This window comes from Pundamilia nyererei, unplaced genomic scaffold (genome assembly GCF_000239375.1).
Source record: "Pundamilia nyererei isolate P.nyererei 1_Seehausen unplaced genomic scaffold, PunNye1.0 scaffold00022, whole genome shotgun sequence".
Taxonomy (NCBI): Eukaryota; Metazoa; Chordata; class Actinopteri; order Cichliformes; family Cichlidae; genus Pundamilia; species Pundamilia nyererei.
In genome coordinates this window covers 416,915-435,428 of record NW_005187423.1, presented here as the reverse complement: position 1 = coordinate 435,428, position 18,514 = coordinate 416,915, and the positions used below count along the sequence as shown (strand labels likewise).

At 39.6% G+C, this 18,514-nt stretch overlaps 2 protein-coding genes across 5 annotated transcripts in view; one reads left to right on the top strand and one right to left on the bottom strand.

Annotated features, from left to right (window-relative positions):
• Positions 1 to 570: 570 nt before the first annotated feature.
• Positions 571 to 5,709, top strand: primpol (primase and polymerase (DNA-directed)). 2 transcript variants are annotated; one of them, XM_005726797.2, is made up of 14 exons: positions 571 to 725; positions 1,936 to 2,127; positions 2,209 to 2,303; positions 2,406 to 2,544; positions 3,343 to 3,490; positions 3,574 to 3,655; positions 3,749 to 3,858; positions 3,968 to 4,130; positions 4,219 to 4,316; positions 4,486 to 4,572; positions 4,781 to 4,889; positions 4,973 to 5,049; positions 5,149 to 5,195; positions 5,271 to 5,709. In XM_005726797.2, the coding sequence occupies exons 2-14, from the start codon at positions 1,954 to 1,956 to the stop codon at positions 5,505 to 5,507; spliced, it is 1,566 nt and encodes a 521-aa protein (XP_005726854.1). In that variant the 5' UTR covers positions 571 to 725; positions 1,936 to 1,953; the 3' UTR covers positions 5,508 to 5,709. The 2 variants fall into 2 exon arrangements, with proteins under 2 accessions (XP_005726854.1, XP_013764737.1); XM_013909283.1 differs by having other exon boundaries at positions 1,843 to 2,127.
• A 242-nt stretch (positions 5,710 to 5,951) lies between these two features.
• Positions 5,952 to 18,514, bottom strand: part of acsl1a (acyl-CoA synthetase long chain family member 1a) — a 19,788-nt gene continuing 7,225 nt past the window's right edge. The window contains exons 1-21 of one of the 3 annotated variants that reach the window (XM_005726799.1): positions 17,666 to 17,786; positions 14,593 to 14,805; positions 14,010 to 14,124; positions 13,864 to 13,928; positions 13,665 to 13,766; positions 12,942 to 13,041; positions 12,637 to 12,812; positions 11,980 to 12,012; positions 11,741 to 11,792; positions 11,556 to 11,629; positions 10,746 to 10,823; positions 10,214 to 10,348; positions 9,977 to 10,111; positions 9,648 to 9,743; positions 9,488 to 9,560; positions 9,308 to 9,396; positions 8,194 to 8,310; positions 7,962 to 8,105; positions 7,745 to 7,846; positions 7,574 to 7,645; positions 5,952 to 7,203 (exon numbers count right to left, since the gene is read on the bottom strand). In XM_005726799.1, the coding sequence (XP_005726856.1) occupies positions 7,063 to 7,203; positions 7,574 to 7,645; positions 7,745 to 7,846; positions 7,962 to 8,105; positions 8,194 to 8,310; positions 9,308 to 9,396; positions 9,488 to 9,560; positions 9,648 to 9,743; positions 9,977 to 10,111; positions 10,214 to 10,348; positions 10,746 to 10,823; positions 11,556 to 11,629; positions 11,741 to 11,792; positions 11,980 to 12,012; positions 12,637 to 12,812; positions 12,942 to 13,041; positions 13,665 to 13,766; positions 13,864 to 13,928; positions 14,010 to 14,124; positions 14,593 to 14,787 (2,094 nt within the window). In that variant the 5' untranslated portion in view covers positions 14,788 to 14,805; positions 17,666 to 17,786 and the 3' untranslated portion in view covers positions 5,952 to 7,062. Of the gene's footprint in view, positions 7,204 to 7,573; positions 7,646 to 7,744; positions 7,847 to 7,961; positions 8,106 to 8,193; positions 8,311 to 9,307; positions 9,397 to 9,487; positions 9,561 to 9,647; positions 9,744 to 9,976; positions 10,112 to 10,213; positions 10,349 to 10,745; positions 10,824 to 10,873; positions 10,952 to 11,555; positions 11,630 to 11,740; positions 11,793 to 11,979; positions 12,013 to 12,636; positions 12,813 to 12,941; positions 13,042 to 13,664; positions 13,767 to 13,863; positions 13,929 to 14,009; positions 14,125 to 14,592; positions 14,806 to 17,665; positions 17,787 to 18,514 lie in introns of those variants that run through there. The other 2 variants (XM_005726798.1, XM_005726800.1) reach the window with 2 other exon arrangements.

Sequence of the window (18,514 nt, the reverse complement as noted above, 5' to 3'; positions counted from 1 at the left end):
TATATCTATATCTATCTATATCTATATATATCTATATCTATATATCTATATCTATATCTATATCTATCTATATCTATATATATCTATATCTATATCTATATATATATATATTACTAGTTATGCCACACATTTGTGACGACTGGCAGTGAGTCTTTCACGTAACTGTGGATGAATTTGAGCCCACTCTCTTTCTTTAGTTTGAATTCAGCCACATTGCTGGGTTTATATGATTTCTTGATTCCACGTGACTGAGTGGCTGTCCTCGTCCTCAGTTTTCCAAAACATGTGAATCACAGTTAAAAGATGATTTTGGCAGATGGGAGGAAATTATGTAAGACAAAAATAATAAATACCTTTATATTACGTATGAAATGCTGTAATATAGTTCAAATCAAGACTTTTATTTTGTTAAAACGCAGTTTTAATCCAGGAAGTGTAAATCCTGTGCTGTTTGTGTTTACGGTACCGACAGTACTTAATATTAAGGGCTTTTCTATGTATAAACACTTCAGACTTTAAAAAACGAACTGTAAAGGTCAGAAAAACTGCTGTTTTCTGGCTGCCAACAGCTTTCTACGGTCTTGTAACCGGAAACAGTCTCAATTCCGGTTCCCGACGCGCCAAAAACGAAAAACAAGACGTGATGTTCCGCACGTCTGTTTACATCTGTAGTAACCACTCATCTTGACCGAGTGACGAGAGACTAGGTGGACATAAACACAACGGTAAAACAATTTAATTAACTCCTTAAACCTTAGTGACCTTTAGCATTATCTCACTTCAAAGTTAATGCGAGCTAACTTACAGTTACATTAGCTCTGTTTCACTGTTGTTCACTTAGACTGTCTACGTGAACAGTCTGTGCCTGTGGACAAATAGGTAGTACAGTAGATAGATTACAGTGGCTGAAGAAGTATTTACGAGTACTTTACAAGTACTCATACTTGGAAAATACAACATTACATGTAAAAAAGAACAAAAAACTTGACATTTCCGAAACAGATTTTTGACTTTTTAGAGTAAAATGACTCACATATCATGCAGATGTGCAGCAGGATATAATTGTTATTACTGTATAATATATTTGCCCATTTTTACATACTGCAAAGGCTCAGCTGCCAGATTTGAAGAAAAGTACACAAGCTGGTCACAGTTAGATCTGAAACACATCCCATTTGGATGTCATGAATATTATAATAAATATAAAAAAGCTATTTTATATTTTTTCCGCGGACACACACCCTTTCACTTGGGAGCTGAGTGTTCCAGGTCTTTATTGAATTGATAATCAGATAAAAGCAGCGCAAAAAAGGTCAGAGCCTGATAACAGTTAAAAAATATAAAAAATAGAAGGCACACAGTGGCAGAAGGTGTCTAATCTGACTTTGTCTTATGTCTTCGACAGATGTTTTTTTGAGGATGTTTTAAATTGTAATCGATCTGGAAAATACTGAGCAGAGAGAACGAGTCAAAACTGATACTCATGTTTTCAAATTTGTACTTCAGTACAGTAACTGAATATGTGGGCTGTGTCTCATCTTTACTTACTGTTACTGTTACTTACTTGGCTGCTGTACTTGGCAGGTTTGAGATGTGGTTAATGCAATCACTTTGTCACTTGTCCTATTCCTGTATTCCTGTGGGAGACACAGAAATCCCATTGGGGCTGCATGAGGACGGGCATAAAGGACATAAAACTTAAGCAAATCACACTACCTGCTGTGGCGACGCCTTGTAGCTTGTCAGCTTTTATATACCCAGCATGGAGTTGCCAGTTTATAAGTTCACAGGGTATAGGTTACAGTATTCTTAAACTGTATCTAATCAATATGCCATATGTAGTTTTTATTTCAGGTTGAAGAATGACAGGATAACTAAAGATCATTGAGTGAAACTGTCCTTGAGTGAGAATAACAGAGAATTTGCTAATTGGAGGTTAATACGGACTTGAAGATGAGTAAGTGGGGGGATCGACTGAAGAAAGTTGAGGAGCTCGCTCAGTCGTTCCAGAAAAATCCTCTGACGACACCTTACAAGCCTCGACTGTGGCCCTGCCAGCCTTCGTCTGTTTGGAAACTCTTCCCTCGTCAATCCATGGCTATCAGCTTCGCTCAGAGCTGCAAAGAGGTACACAAGACCTTCTACTTTAATGTTTCCATACTGTATGTGGAGGGGAAGTTGCTGAATTTTGTGCCTTTCATTCTCAAGGCTGTGCATGTTTTTGCACTTGAAAAAGAAAAGGAGTCCATGGGTCAAAGGATTTACCTGGTTACCAGTTACAGTGAGCTGTGGTTTTACTACAGGTAATATTAATATATATCAGTTACTACTCGCTTCAGATGCAGCTCCTTTTGTGTTCAGTAACAAAATTGATGTTCAGCTGTTGATTCTGGTTATTTTTCCAGGACTTACACCCAGTCTTTGATGCACTGTTATGAGGTGATACCAGAGGGAGCTGTCTGTAAGCTCTACTTGGACTTGGAGTTCCACAAACCTTCAAACAAAGGATCTGATGGGAAAACTATGGTGTCTTTGCTTATCCAGGTGGGGTCCATTTTTCTGTTTTACTACTTCCTGTTCAAAGGAGTTTAATAAAGCAGCTTGATTCACACACTTTTAGACATAAATTATGAATGGATTTAGATAGATATTTTCATAGTGAGCCTTGAAATGACTGCTGTTGTTGTCAACTGGAAATATATACAAATAAACCTGATTTGAAATTCTTGAAGTAGTTTATTTTACCGCTAATAATGAAATGTAATAATGAAAATGAGCCTGTGAAAAGAAATGGTTATAACTTGCTTCTGGACCCTGACGTCTGACGTCTGACTAGTGAGAAACATTTATACAGCACAAAGTCCACAAAAGGTGGGGCCCTGCATATAATGTGAATAAAAACAGAATCCAAAGATTTGCAAATCTCTTTGACCCACATTTTATTCACAGTTAAGCACAGAAAAACTATGAAGTGCCTAAACTAAGAAAATGTATAATTTTAAGAAAAATAATAGCTCATTTTGTATTTGATGGCAACGTGTCTTAAAAAAGTGGGGCAAGGCATCCCGTCTTTTTTTTTTAACAACAGTCTGCAAATGCCTGGGAACTGAAAAGACTAGCTGCTGGACTTCTGGGAGATAAATTTTGTCCCATTGAAAAAGGTCTGGACTGCACCTAGACTCTTCTACTATGAAGCCATGCTGCTTTAATAGATGCAGTATGTGTTTTAGCATCATTCAGCATCCATCTAATTCAAACTGAGCTCATGTTTTCCATGAAATAGTAAAAGTTCTTGTCTAAACATTTGATATGTTTACCCCTCTCTGCTTTGTGTGGTGACAGTACGTCTGTGACAAGTTATTGGAAGTTTATGGGATTGAATGCTCTGCGAAAAATGTCCTCAATCTGGACTCCAGCACTGAGGAGAAATTCAGCAGACATCTCATCTTCTGTCTTCAACAAGCAGCTTTCAAAGACAACATTCATGTTGGTATGTTCAGCCCTACATGGAAAACATCAGCCTGTTAATACCTGCTTAATAGTCATATATTCCATCTGATTGGGATTTTGTAGGGAGGTTCATTCATGCAATTCTTCAGCCTGTCCTGAACAAACCCAAAAATGGAAGCCACCTTGATAATGGAGTGGAAACACGGTTTGTTCTCCCAGACCTGTAAAAACTGCATGTTTTTATTTCTATGTGCTCAGTGTTTAAGGTTAAAATTTTGCACTTATTCGCCCTGAGTAGAACTCAAGCAGCAAGTCCAGAGATGAAGAGGCGTAAAGAGGAAGGGAGAGACCTCAGCTTCCTCCGGGTGAAAAACAAAGATGGTCGAGACTCTCTCTTTGTGGATCTTGGTAAGGGAAATCAGATTTTTAAAAATGATTATGTCCTTTTTTTATGTGTAAAGATATGCATTTACACAATTTCCCTTCACGTACCGTGGCTTTTTATTTCAACACACAGGTGTCTATACAAAGAACAGAAATTTCCGCCTGTACAAGTCGTCTAAAGCGGGGAAGAATGCTGCGTTCACTGTGGCAGAAGATAACCAGTGTATTGCCAAACCTGAGAAGGGAACTTCTTTGGAGGAAAGCATTTTCTTGGCCTCCTTAGTGTGTAACGTGAGGTACATTGGGCACAAACAGCTCAGATTCCTGTGTGCTGTGATCTTTTTTTAAAAAGGGCCACACATAATCTCTCCTCCCGTGTATCAGCTTCACAGGTCAGAGGATTCTTACATGGGATGTCCCAGAATCAAGTGAGCCCAAAATCTCCCCCTCTAAGTCCCAACAAGGGTCGGATTCAGACTCAGGTAATGCTGAACCGAGACCAGAGTTTTTCTTAATCTTCTGCATATACATATGTGAAGTATTCCTGCATGTAGTCAGTTTATGGCATAAATGTTATTGTTGGTTTCACCTCAAAAACCTCAGTGTGAAATGATTTGATTCGTGAAACTTTTTCCCATATATTACCGACAGGTGCACTTTCTGGCTTCCTGTCATCCCCTCACCAAGAAGTGGACAACTTTGTATTAACGGTGGTTAGAAAGGATGGGATACAAGGAAGTAAGTATTATGCAGTGAAAACATTTGCTCGTGAAACATTTCAGTCTGCAGAGTTCATCTGCCCTAAAATTGTGGTTTTCTGACGTGACATCCAGCCGAGTGAAACATTTAGATATTACCGTTTTTTTTTTTTCTTCCTGAAAAGAAAAGTGTGGCAGTTCACATCGATCGTCCTACCTGACGTTTATGATCTCATAAATTTTGACAGGCTTAAGACGATGGAACTACTTTGCCGCAGAGCAACTTCTCGTTTATGACATCGCCAAATACCGCTGGTGTGAAAACGTGGGGCGGTTTCACAAAAGCAACAACATCATGTGAGTGCAGTTTGTTTCCTTCATCTTCTGAAGATGGTCGAGTGTTCTTACGCTTTCTGATTTGGCTCTGTCACCCTCTGCAGGATCGTTGTGGATCTGAAAGAGGATGTGTGGTACCAGAAGTGCCACGATCCTGAATGCAGGAACTTCAGGTCCTCGAGTATGTCACGATCCGAAAGAGCTGCCATACTGACTTGTAGTTGAAATAATTCAAGGAAACATGATCTGACTGTGAGGTAACATCATGTCCCTGTTACAGGTTACCCGCTGCCACAAGAGATCTGTATCAGCTACGTCTTGACGCTGGTTAGTTCATTTATTTTAACAGTGTTTTAGCTTTAACATGCATCAGTTGGTAATCACGTCTTCCGTTTCTTACAGGATGAGGAGGACCAGGTGTACCTCATGGACGATGCTGGCAACATTGAAAGCAGCCAGGAACATAAACCCATGGGCCCACAGAGCACAACTCACACAGAGGAGGAGAAATCTGACGTGTGGGGAGATGAACGGGATGATCGGGACTATTTGGAGAGTCTAGACGATTTTGAAGAGAAGAGTAAAGAGATCTCAGACCAGCTCCTGCTCAGTTGTATGGCTGATTTTGATTCCCAGTAGAGCATGAGATTTGTGTTCTTTTGCAGTATTGCATTAAAGACGCTGGCAGCACTTTAAACGTTGTGAAAACATGTAATAAATACTTTATTACATGCGCCGTGGAGACGCCCCTGGTTTGTACATAGCTGCAGGTGTTTGTGCTTCTGCTCAAGTTTAAACTGAACATGAACTGTAACATAGCACAGCTGCTGCTCTGCTGCATTCAAAGGAGCCAGCTGAGATGGTTTGGGTATGTGATCAGACCAGCACCGCAGACCACACTAGATTAAATCTTTGACCAAGTTTCTGTTTGAGGTCATCTTCTCCACCATCTCCAGGCTGCCTTCACTGCTCCTGCTAATGTTATAAACACTCCCTGGAAGTATCTGGACAGAACACACACAAATACCACACCGAATGGCAGCATGGAGGACCTTTTTGCTATGAGGTGACAGTGCTAACAACTGCACGACCATGTTGTGTTTATTTGGTACATTTGACAGATACACTTTCCATTATAGCACAAAACTGGACCGTTCTCCCTTTTTGAGATCACAAGTCATTAAAAAAAAACCAACTAAACAGTACAGCTTGTGCTGTTAAGAGGTCTTTGACACGATTGGATGTACATCACGATCATTCATCAGTCAGAAAACCGGCATTCACAAAAAACAAACAAATTTTTTTTCAAATGGCTGAAATGAAGACTGCTGATTTTGCAAAGGACATGGAAACTGTTTGATCAACGATAAAAATCACTGTTACTATTTTTACCCCAAATACTTGCAGACTATACAAACGATGGTTGTGCAGCTTCATTCCTCAGCTTTTGGCAATGCAATGTCAGGCATTTAGAAAGCAACAGTGAATATGTTACATGCAACATTTAAAAATAACACCAAAAACAAAAGCCCAAAATCTGTGAACCAACATGATTTTCAGTAGGCTGTTAACCAAAAACCTCATCAAAGTCCTTCAGCCGGCAGCACTGAGAAATATGGGAATGCAGGGAAGCTACAGAGTATCTGGCATGGTACCCTGTACACAAATTTTCCAGCAGATACACTATTTACAAAAAGATGATATTAAATATCCCCTTAAATAGATAACCAAAGCATGAAATGTCATGGCATATAAATAGTTAATATCTGTCACTGTTGTAGAAGTATTTTCAAAGATTTTCTCTTGTTGCTCTCATGAATAAAACTAGCAGAAATGTTTTCAGGATTCACCTTTCTGACCGTGAAGTTGTCATACATAAAAGCAGAAGTCAAACTTCCTCTGTGCCATTTTAACCCTTATTCTTGGATAAACTACACAAGAAACTTGGTGCGGGTTCTGCGGATCTCTTTGCCAGTTAGCCAGTGTTAGCTGGGATAATGGATCTGTGTGATTATTGATCAAAGTGGGGATAAAATGCACTTTTAAAATTCATTATCCAATTATCCTGAAAGCTTTTCCCCCATATAACTGTTAAGATTGTCACTTGCAGAGAAAGTGAGACGGATTCCCTCAGCACACGGTTTGGTTCTGGCTGTCTCTGAACGGCTTCCCTATAATACTCCTTGAACTTGGCTTACATCTTAATTTTGGCATAGAGTTCATCGATCTGTTCTCTGAAGTGGCTCCGAAGCTCAGTCCTCTTGGCTTTCAGGGTTGGAGTCAGCAGACCGTTCTGGATAGAGAACATCTCTGGATGTAACACAATGTCCCTCACCTGCAGAGGGGAAAAAAGATAAATGACAGAGCAAACATTGACTTAAGTATTGCTGCAAATAATTTTTAAGGATGCATATATTGCAAAATTCTGGGTCTCTGAAGTGTAAATCTTGCACTGAAACCAGAAAGAGACTCACTCGTGCTTTTTCATGTAAAAAAAGATGAGAGATTAGCACAGTCACAGTGACATGTTTGGATCTTTCAAAATAAAACCAAAGTGATTGTGCACCATTAATTTCCTGGCAATATTTTCCTTGAGTGGAAAAACTAAAATTATTTTCCAAATTTACTTCAGTGGACATTCAGTTCAAATGAAGTCTGTTTGTGGGAAGCACTGGCTGTGCTTGAAGTTAGACAGGACCAGTCACCTGTTCAAAAGACTTGAGTCCTGTTTCTTTGCCCAAATTCAAGATGTCCTCCAGAATTGCCTTCTTCACATCCTAAAAGCGAAAGCAAAAAAAAAAAAAAGGTCAGAAGATGTTACACAGGCATACAGAGTGAGAGTCCATGTTCAGATTGCTGATAGTAATAAATTGGACCTTGTTGTCACACAGCTCAGAGTAAGAGCCTTCAAACCCTTTTTTCTTGGCCCAAATAGGTAAGAAGTCAGGATCGGGCACCACTATCCCCACCAGGCATGCCTTTAAAACACAACATGGACCAGATGAGAATCAAATGCTTCAGACAGACTATTTGTGTAGATTTTAAAAAAAGAAAAGAAAAAAAAGAAACAAAAGTCTGAGATTTAAGCCTTACCTGTAAGCTGTCACCATGAACAAACACCTGGGCCACGGGGTCGCTGCGAACATAGATGGTTTCAATTTTCTCCGGGGCGATGTACTCTCCCTGTGCCAGCTTAAAAATGTGTTTCTTTCTGTCAATAACCTTCAGAGTGCCATTCTGCAGGGAACCACAAGAGCAATGTAAGTTTAGGTTTATGCACAGTGATCATCACCATTCGCATCACCACTCAGCCCGTTTTACTCACAGGAAGCCATTTCCCAATGTCACCAGTGTGCAGCCATCCATCCTTATCAATAGCCTCAGCTGTTCTGTCAGGATCTTTCAGGTATCCCTGGAATACATTTGGTCCTTTGACGCACACCTACAACAACCGAGATTATAAATAAGAAGCTGTTTGGTTTGTTGTTCTTGTTTTTATATCAACCCCGCTACATTTTGTTTTTACAAATAGTTTCTCGCTCACGTCCCCGTTTGAAGCCAACATTGATTTCAAATGTTAAAGGACAGCCTCTCCTTTAAAGGGTTTCCTTTTGTTGTATCTAAGGCAAGCTTCTAATTATGTGGTAGAATATTGAATTAAAAATGTATGAGGATAATGTAAACCTCAGGACACTGAGGCTAGTTTCAAAATAATACAATTTCCATGTTAGTTTTATAGAAGAAATGTGTCACTTAAATACATATTGTGGTTCTTTAATATGTTTATAATAGTTTTGCATTTAAATTCTGTGTCGCGTTTTTGTTTCTTTTTCTTTAAAAAAAAATAAAAAAAATAATCTGGATCCTGTTGCACAAAGTTCATGTTATTAAAACAATAAATTCAGTTTTGGCCTCTAGAAATCTGCTCACAGCCATGTACCAAGAAAAAAAGACGAGCTTCAGCTGTCAGACAGATGGCCTCACATTTGACTTTAGCAAAACAAGTGCAAGTCATCACCCCTCCACCACTGTGCTGACACCTGGTATGAAGTGTTTGTGCTGATATGCTGTGTGTGGCTTTGCCCCAAACATGAAGCTGTGCATTGTGAGCAAACAGTTTGATCTCACGACTTGTTCAGATGCAACTTTGCAAACCCCGACATGTTCTTTTTAAAGGAAAGGAGAAGCTGCCTGGTCTTGGCAACCCTTCTAAAACAAGCCGAGCCTGTTCAGTCTTTTTTTTTTTTTTTTAAATTATGCTGTGTGTCACAGAGGTGCTCACACCCTTCTGATGATCAGTTGTATATCACCACCTGGCTGCTCTTAATTCCTATAGAAGCAGTAAGCAGTACTTTTTTCTACAGGGATGTATGGTTGTGTGAAAACTGACTGCAAGTCTCCGTAATGGCCGTATGCATTCGACGAATCCTATTCCTCACCTCTCCCTCTCCATTGGCTGCCAGATAATTCATTTCTGCCACATCCACCAGTTTAACAGCATTGCAGGGCAGAGGAGGCCCAACGTGACCTGATGACAGAGCAGTCATAGTGTCGTTTCATTCTTACAAGCATCACTGTGTCTACAAATTGCAAAATTTAGTGAAAGTCTTATATTTTACCTGCTGACCAGTCCCCAGGCATCGACATGGTACAGCCAGCTGTGCATTCAGTCTGACCGTAACCTTCATAAAACTGTGGAAAACGTTTACGTTATTAATGATATTCATAAACAAAGTATTAAAAAAAATTACAAATGAGATGACTGTGAATGTGGCTCACCTGACAGCCGAGAGCAGCTCTCAGGAAAGTCAGGATGGTCGGGGATACCGGGGCTGCTCCTGTAATCATGAGTCTCACACGGCCGCCGAGGCTCGCCTACAGTGCAAAACAAAACATGAAAGCTCCAAAATGTCAACTCAAAACTAATTTATTATGCAACACAAAAACCGCTGCAGATTCATTTAACAAAATAATTTTGACGAAAAGGTCAAATGTGTGGGCGTGTTTATCCATTTTGTGTCTTTGTTCCTCTTTAGTGTACGTGCTCTTTGAAAGATTGTTAGGCGGCACGTAACATCTCCAAGTGCTTTAAAGGGTTTCGTGTTTACCTGCACTTTCTTGAAGATGAGTGTGTCCCACATGCTGTCTTTTCGGACCACTCCATTTTTAAGCTCCGCCTCTTTCCTTCTGAAGGCAAAATCAAGCAGCCATCTTTTCAGTGGCGTGTTGGCTTGACCAAAAACCTGCAGAGCAATGAGAAATATCCAAATCGTGTTTCGTGCAAAGCAGCAGACCAGAGAAACGGCACTTCTGACCACAAAAGCACATAAACAGCATAAACTGACCTTGTCAAACATGCGGTTGAGGAGGCGGGGGACAACGGGGAAAACTGTTGGCTGGAGTGTTTTCAGATCATCCATCAAGAGTCGAATGTCCCCTTGGAAGTAGCCGATTCGAGCCCCGTGGACGAGTACGACACACTGATGGAGGGGAAAAGATGCTGCTCATTCCAACTTTGACAAATTAAAAATGATATTTTGACCACACGAGGGCACTAATGCTGCATTTAAACACACTAAGGTGGGGGTGTCACATGTAAGGCACAAGGGCCAGAATCGGTCTGCCAAAGACTCTAATCTGACCTACTGGACAACTGTGGAAAACATGAAGGAGTGCACAAATTTTAAACCTTTAACTGTATAATTCACACTGCTGATAGAACTCACAAAAACACATGTATCAAATACTATACGCTAGGCATTAAGGGGTCTCACATCTCATGTCTCACAAACATTATACTAGCAGTCCTTCTCTGCTGACTCCTAAATATTACCTCCACTAATAAATTCATTGTGCATCTTAAGGTAAGTAACATACCTCCACAACCCTCTCAAACATGTGAGCTAGAGGGAGATAGGATACGTGAATGTCATTGGCGTTCAGCATGCAGTTTACCTGCAGAGGAACACACAAAACACATGCAGGTGAAGCACTCTGTACTTTACCTCCACTACACGCTCAAACATATGGGCCAAAGGCAGGAAGGAGATGAGCACATCTTTACTTGTGGGCTTCAGTGTTTCCTAGACGACGGACGAGACCACACAGGACGGGACAGACGAGGGAGCAAGACAGACGGACAGAGGAAAATACAAAGAGGAATCAAGGAGAGGCAACAGGGGCCAGACAGGGATATTAGAGCCATGAGTCAGCTTCATGTTTTTTTCCATCTGACGTAGAAAAAAAACGTATGAGAACAAAAGAAAATGTTTGATTGAACTGTGCCGAATCAGCTTCTACAAAGATGGATGAAGATTTTGGCTTTTTTATTACATTTAGCAAATAAATTCAATGACATGGTTTGTTTTTCTATAATCTACCTTTACATTTGTTATACAACAGCTGGTGTACTTCAAAACGCCATTTAACTTAATTAAGAACTGAGACTTTATGCTTCTTTTTTTTTTTTAAATCAGGTGTTGCCTTTCTTTCTCATCTTTGATGTTCATTTATCGCATCTTTAAAGGAGTACATGAAAAAAAAAAAAAAAAAGAGGATACATGATTTCTTACAGTCTGATGACAACCTGAAGGCGACCCAGAGCCTCTGTGTTATTATTGTTTGGAAAGGTTTCAGTGAGATCAACCAATTGAAAATATTAGAGTGCCGGTGGGTGGGTTTGTTTACCTTGGTCAATTTAATGAAAGCGCCAGTGTTGCAGACTACGTTTTCATGAGAAATCATTGCACCTTTTGGGTATCCTGAAAGTAAAGTTTAAGCAAAACAAACACAATAAAAAACAATTATGATGATATATAACATAAAAACATAACATTTCTGAAATGTTAACGCAATAACAACCCCGTACTCACCTGTTGTTCCAGAGGTAAAGCAGATAAGAGCCTGGTCATTTGGTTTGGGAGGCTGTAATCACAGAGCAACACTGATACGTCTATTACATTTAAAATACTTTTTTTTTTTTAAGATGGAGACCAGTTGATCAAGCAAATTCATCGAAGTTTCACCAATGACTCTCACTGGAGTAATTTAGTCTAAAAGAAGAGCAGTAGATCAGTAGATCAGATAAAGATGGCGTGCTGTTCCTACTCACCACTGGTTGCTTGAGGTTAGCTTTACCCAAGGCCTGGAAACAAAAATGTACAAAAATTAGTACATCTGCAGGAAGTCCTGATAAGGGTCTGATTTCTACTTAGCTCGAACACGGCTGGATGGTTTCAAAAACACAAACAGAAACGGGCTGAACTATTCGAACCAGAGTCGCCTTCACAGTCATTTTTACATGCATGCAACAAAATTACAGTTCTATTCAACAGTGTCTTGATGCATGCTTAATCATCCCGGTAAGGCATTACTCAGTCTCAGCTGACTGCAGGTTTCTTCAACCTTATAAACAGTATATTTGCATAATGACTGAAAATAGCACCACTGTTGAAGAATCGGCTGTGAGGTCAGTTTCTTGATCAATAATATGAAAATGGTCATAAGAATTAATCAAAGAGCATTATGCCATTATGTACTGTTTATAAGGTTGAAGAAACCTGCAGTCAGCTGGGACTGAAGAAGTCACTTGGATGAGTGACGAAACGTTCCTCACAGTGACAATCTACGTCAAGATGAACAGAATCAACTTTCTGGGGACTACTCTCTATAGTGCAGACATAACACAGAAGATGACACAATTTGCTCTGCACATCAAGAATGAACATTTGTGAAACTCAAAAATGACAAATCCGATTCTTATTCTCACCTCCAGCTCCTTTAAACTCAGGATCTCGATGCCGTTCTCCTTTGCGCGGGTCACCAGGTCGCTGTCAAATGCCTCGATGAGAATAATCATCTTCACCGCTCGTGCTTTTCCGCTGACACAATCCAGAATCATCCGGGCCTTTTCAGGGACATCACAGATCACCGTTGAGATGTCGGCTGTGAAACAGACGGCGCCAAGCGAACCATTAATTTAATCTTCCATCGTCACGGCCCTTGATTTATAAAGCACTCTGACAGTGCTGCAGGCGATATGTGGTTAGTGTGAGATGGTGCCCTTTTTTATACCTCTATCAATAATGTAGTCAATGGCTTCAGCGCCGAGTGTGTCATACAGCGGGACAGCCACCAAGGAGTACGTGTAACAGGCGAGCTCTGTAATGGTCCACTGCACAGAAACAGTATCATTCATTTGAGTTCAGCCGTGGAAAAAAAGGAAAAAGAACAATAAACAACTTGGTAATGCTACAAGAATCATTTATGTCACAGAGATCTTAATGGAAAATTTGGAAAGAGTTCAATATCTGATACACCTTTTGACTAACAATATAACAGCTTCAAACAGTATTTATGTCAGATGGATGAATTAGTCATTGCCTAACTCTTTCTACCAGGTCTCCCATCAGAAGTGTGCAGTGTGTCTACACTAAACCAGACACTTTGCAAGGATCACCTGTTCAGCTGCTCATTAATGTAAATCAGCAAATTACAGGGTAGCAACCTGCTTTTATGCCTACAGACATGGTCAAGATGACCTACTCAAGTTCAACCTGAGCATAATGACTCTGAGCATGAAATGGTTGTTAGTACCAGACGGGCTGATCTCAGTATTTCAGAAACTGCTGATCTACTATGAAATTACCAAACAAATATCTCCTCAGTTAAAGAGGAGTGTCCGCAGTATATATTTACCCTTTTAATCTGCCCTTGTAACGCAGGAATGCAGTTAGCTTGTGGTTAGTGATAACAGAAACACCGTAGGATAACATGAGAGGATGACGTAAGTTTTACCTCTGGTCTGTTCTGAGAGAAGATGCCGATGAATTTGTCTCCTGTGTGAGAGTGTCCTCTGTGAAGGAGGGCGGAGCCGATGCATTCTCCTCTATCTATTACCTGTGCAAAAAATAAAATTAAATCCAGTTTTTAAAATAAATTCCCACTTTGATGGTTGTAAAATCCCACACTGGCATGTCCGTGGTGCCCATCTAACCTCTTTATAAGTCTGCCATTCATATGGCTGGTTTGGTTTCCTCGATCCTAGACAAGGTCCATTATCTGCAAAAGAAAGAAACGTTTATCCAACATCAGCGTCTTTGGGGATTTCTCACCTTTAGCAAGTACAAGAGAGACACTGACTTGATACTCTGAGCCCTCGTAGGAACACCTCGTATAACGTGCGTGCATCGTCGTAGTAGTGAGTCAGGTAAGAGCCGTCTTCGCACAACACCGATCTTCTCGCACGCTCACCACCCTGCAAGGAAACAGAGTTCATTAACTAATAATTAGCAAACTCGCCATGATCCCTTAACACGTTTATCTACTCATGAGCTCCAATGCAAAGACTGGGCTACAAGTGACAACATTGTGCACCCTGAAATAATAAAACAACATTCAATAAGGCCCCGTTCATCAGCAGCGCCAACAGTGACTGTGTGAAAAACATTTTAGTACTTTTAATGTAACAGGAAGTGATGAAGTCATGGCTTGTAACTCCTAAAACTGACACTAACGCCAGCTGTGATTGAGTTTGTGGAGAAAATCCATTAACATTTCCAGTGAATGAAGTCAACTGTTCAGTGCTTTTTGCCCAGCGTCACTGTAAAAGGGATCAAACCTCGGAAATTCCACTAACAAATATGACCGTAAAACCGAAACCTAAATCCAGAGAGTTTAACTGGAGAAATAAAAAATTAAAAAATTTAAAAAAGAGATCACTCACTGGTAACTCCACTGACTGCAGTCCAAGATCACAGGGTGGTTTGAGGGCTTTTGGACGGGTGGCAAACCAGTAGGTGGTGATGGCCGCGAAGGCACCCATACCCATGAGGGCGTTGGTGGGAAAGCCTCGGACGTACTGCCGAAAGTCATCCAGCTCGGGAATCCGCAGCTGTCTCAGGACCTCCTGAGCCTGCATGGTCGTTTTGCAGTGAACCTGCAGAAAAACAGAAAACAATAAATGTCATTGGTCTCAAGTTTTAGTTTTAATTTAGCTCAGAGACTTGTGTGGAGAAGTGAAATATTTAGCACATAATATGACTGTAATAGGAACTTTTTCCATTTAGTGAAATTCTGTAAAGAGCCTGAAGCTACTTGATGCTGGCAACTCAAACTGAACAGTTTCATGGCCTCACTTTTCTCACATCATGTTCGAAACACAGGCCCTGGTTTTGTGGTTTGTTTTAGCTGTAAAGAAATCTGCCATCTGTCCCTCAGACACGTTAGTGCTGCTGCTTTTCCAACCTACACCACCCTGCCATCCACCTGTAGGCTCCAGGGTAATATCTATCATTTCCCATCATGCACCATGTTTAAAGGGCCAGACTCTTTTCTGAGGCTATAAGGAATCAAACAAACCAGGCTAAACCGTTGTTTTAATAATACATTCTGACCTTCACATTACAACAGGAACACATACAGAAATGTACTCTATAAAACTAAAGCATCAGCTTAAAAAATAGGCATGATTTACCCTATAAACCTTCTGTTAGCTACACATGAATCCCGACCCAGCCTAGTGATCTCAGGTTTGACATTAATATTTGCTGTAAAACTGCTGTAACACGATCTCAAAAGCCAAATGTTTTTAAAAGGACTATATCACGTCTACAGCTTTCACTTTTCTCTGACACAAACACCTATTTCTGGCAAACTGACGCGTTAACACAAAAACGTACTGCGCAAAATAAAAGCTTCAAGGATAAACTAAGAGTGAATCATCCGAGGCTCACCGCAGAGATTGAGCAGCAGCACAGCTCAGTGATTCAGTAATGAACCAACTCTTCACTGCAACTGTTTTTTTTTCTTCTTCTGTGGTTTAAAAAGCTGAGTACCAGACTTACAATGAGTCAAACATTGGATGTAAATGTGAATATTTCTTTCAGTGGATGTGAATGCTGAAGACTGGAAAATGAAAATAATTACGTTTGTGTTTAAAACATCAAGATTTATATATATAAAAAAAAAAAAAAATCAAAAATCATAATCACGTTTGTTGAAATGCCGCAAATATCAGCTCCTGGGAATTATGGTTGATAAGCGCTTGAAAAAGCATACTGGCTGGGTTAGCAGAAAAATCAACAAATCCACTGATACAATGAGGAGGGTTAGCTATCTTGCACTTAAAACCAGTTTCCTTAATGATTAATAGTTTCATTTATCCCCATCTTTCCTTTTGTAATGTCGTTTGAGCGAGTACGTTTCCTGCTGCTCTCTGCAGAACTCTTACAGAAGTGTTTTGTTAGGACTGCATCGTGTTCAGAGTCATATATCGCATCTGTTCCTTTATGTGGAAGCTTAAGATTTCTGCTATTTATGACGTCAATATCCATCTAGTATGTGCCTTTATTTATAAGTTATATTCTAGCAAAGGAAATCTCCCTAAGCAGACTCACTTTAATGTCACCTCAGAGGTACATGATTACTCAGCTTTATTTCCTAACTTCCTCACTTGCAGAGGTAATTTTCTACAGTTCTTCTACTTCATTTGAAAACATTTCAGTAATCTGACATTCATTTTATGTAGTCAGATCATTTATTGTGTGCAAATGTTGTGTTTTTCCATAACAATGATATTTTTTCATATATGAAATAGATGGCAGCTTCAAGGTCAACTTTATCCCCTGCTGCACTGTGTTATTTGTTATCTTTGTCTTTTAAATTGTGCAGGTGTTTAATTAACAACTGAGCTTTTTTAAATCCACTAAATCGCTAAAGAATGAATGAAACATAGTTGCACATTTGCCTGTTCTCCTTCTGGGTTTTTTTTTGTTTTGTTTTTTTAAACTGATGTTGTTAATAGAAGGAAAAGAAGAGGATGTGCTATCCCATTCAACAGCTGTGCATTTGACAACAAGGACATGGGAAATAAAAATGACTCCTGACACATTTCCTGATCACAAACCTCAGTGGAAATATAACAAGAGGAAGAGAAGCTTTCTGCTTTGGATGGTTTAGAAATGAGCTCACTGGGCTGGGCTCGCTCTTCACTCTCATGGACATATGGCTCTATTCTAATAAAATATTCATACAACAATAAAAGTGAGTCACAAGTAGGCTGAATGCCTGATTTTTAATGACATGTTAAATGAAATAAGAGAAGCCCGAAGAAGGAAAAAGCTATTTAAATTCACTAAAATAGTCAACTAGAATTTTTTTAATTATTACGAGTTAATATGGAAGCAGCACATTAAATAATCATTTAGACCTACAACTTTTCACGCTGCCTTCTGTGCAGCTCACTTTTTTTTTTTTTTTTTTAAATCAGCCTGGGCGGCTGGAAGCACATGAACTGTGTTTAACTTTTTTGACCTCTGTGGGGTAAATGAGCGAGCAGCAACAACAATTGACTTTTCACCTACTTCTATTATTATCAACAAACCTGTGACAAATGGAACCACTGCCAACTGGCACAAATTTCTGCAGTGACGCTGTCATTGACTTATAATTGTGGATTCAATTAAATTTATATATACACATGTTAAATGACAAATAACTACTGTAAACTGAGCCGAGATGAGAATTTTTATATTGAAGAACAAACCACAAAGTAAAGGCTACATTCATTACAAGTGTTCGGATCCGTTTATCCTCTCGGAAGGAAAAAAAAAAAAAAGGTTCCGAAATCATAAACGTTAGATTCAACTGTATTTTTAAACACTATAAAAAAAGAGAAGCAGCAATAACATCTCTTTCAAATCACCTCAAGGACAACCTTAAGTGCAGCTAAGTACATTTTCACAAATCTAAGCACTGATTATTGACAGGTAGAAATAAAAATCAATCTCTTTACTCACTGCTCACAGCGTGTGTCTGAAGAAAGGTCGAGACCGTGGCCACAGTGGATATTTGAAAGGCCCTGTGCTGCTGCAGTTGCTATTAGAAGGACTCAGACTGACCTCTAATAGACCTCTGAAGTTCTCACAACTATGAATAGCAGAAACACGCCCCTTTCAAACAGAAACACACACACACACACATGACACACCACACAAGTCACTCACTGAGGTACTGTTTAGCTAACGGGTAACTCAAACTCATTGCCGGTTTCTTTACTGATGTGAGCTTTTTGTGTTTGTGAACACAGGTGTGCATTTGTCTGTTTGTAAAAGTAGCTTAAAAGTAATCTTAGAAAGAGCTCAGAACAAACTGAAAGCTGATCTGAGTGATTCGAGCATTTTTATTTATGTTTATTCAAGAGTGAATCACCAGTATCTTATCACACATTGTCTTTATCTACACAAACGGAGTGTTAAGTTCTTGTGTTGCTGAGCAGCCAATCTAATGAAGCTGTGGAACAAAGAGGTACGTACTGATTATATGTCATGCTGTGTATTCTGTGTGATAGATATGTTGACAGACCTGATCTAGCAGAGATGTCGACACCAACATACACTCGTCTCAGAATGTACAAAGTCACCAAATAATGTGTGCAAACCATATGTGCAGAGTCCTTCGTGTCTAAGATGAATAAAATAACATTTCCAAATAATGATGGCTAACTAAGACGAGTTTATTTGCGAGTCTGGACATTTAGTGTATTACACAGTTTCTACATGGATTTAAAGTCTTCTGGCTAGAGCTGGGCGATATATCGAGTTTTTAAAAAATATCGATATATTTTTATACGAGATATAAGATGTGAC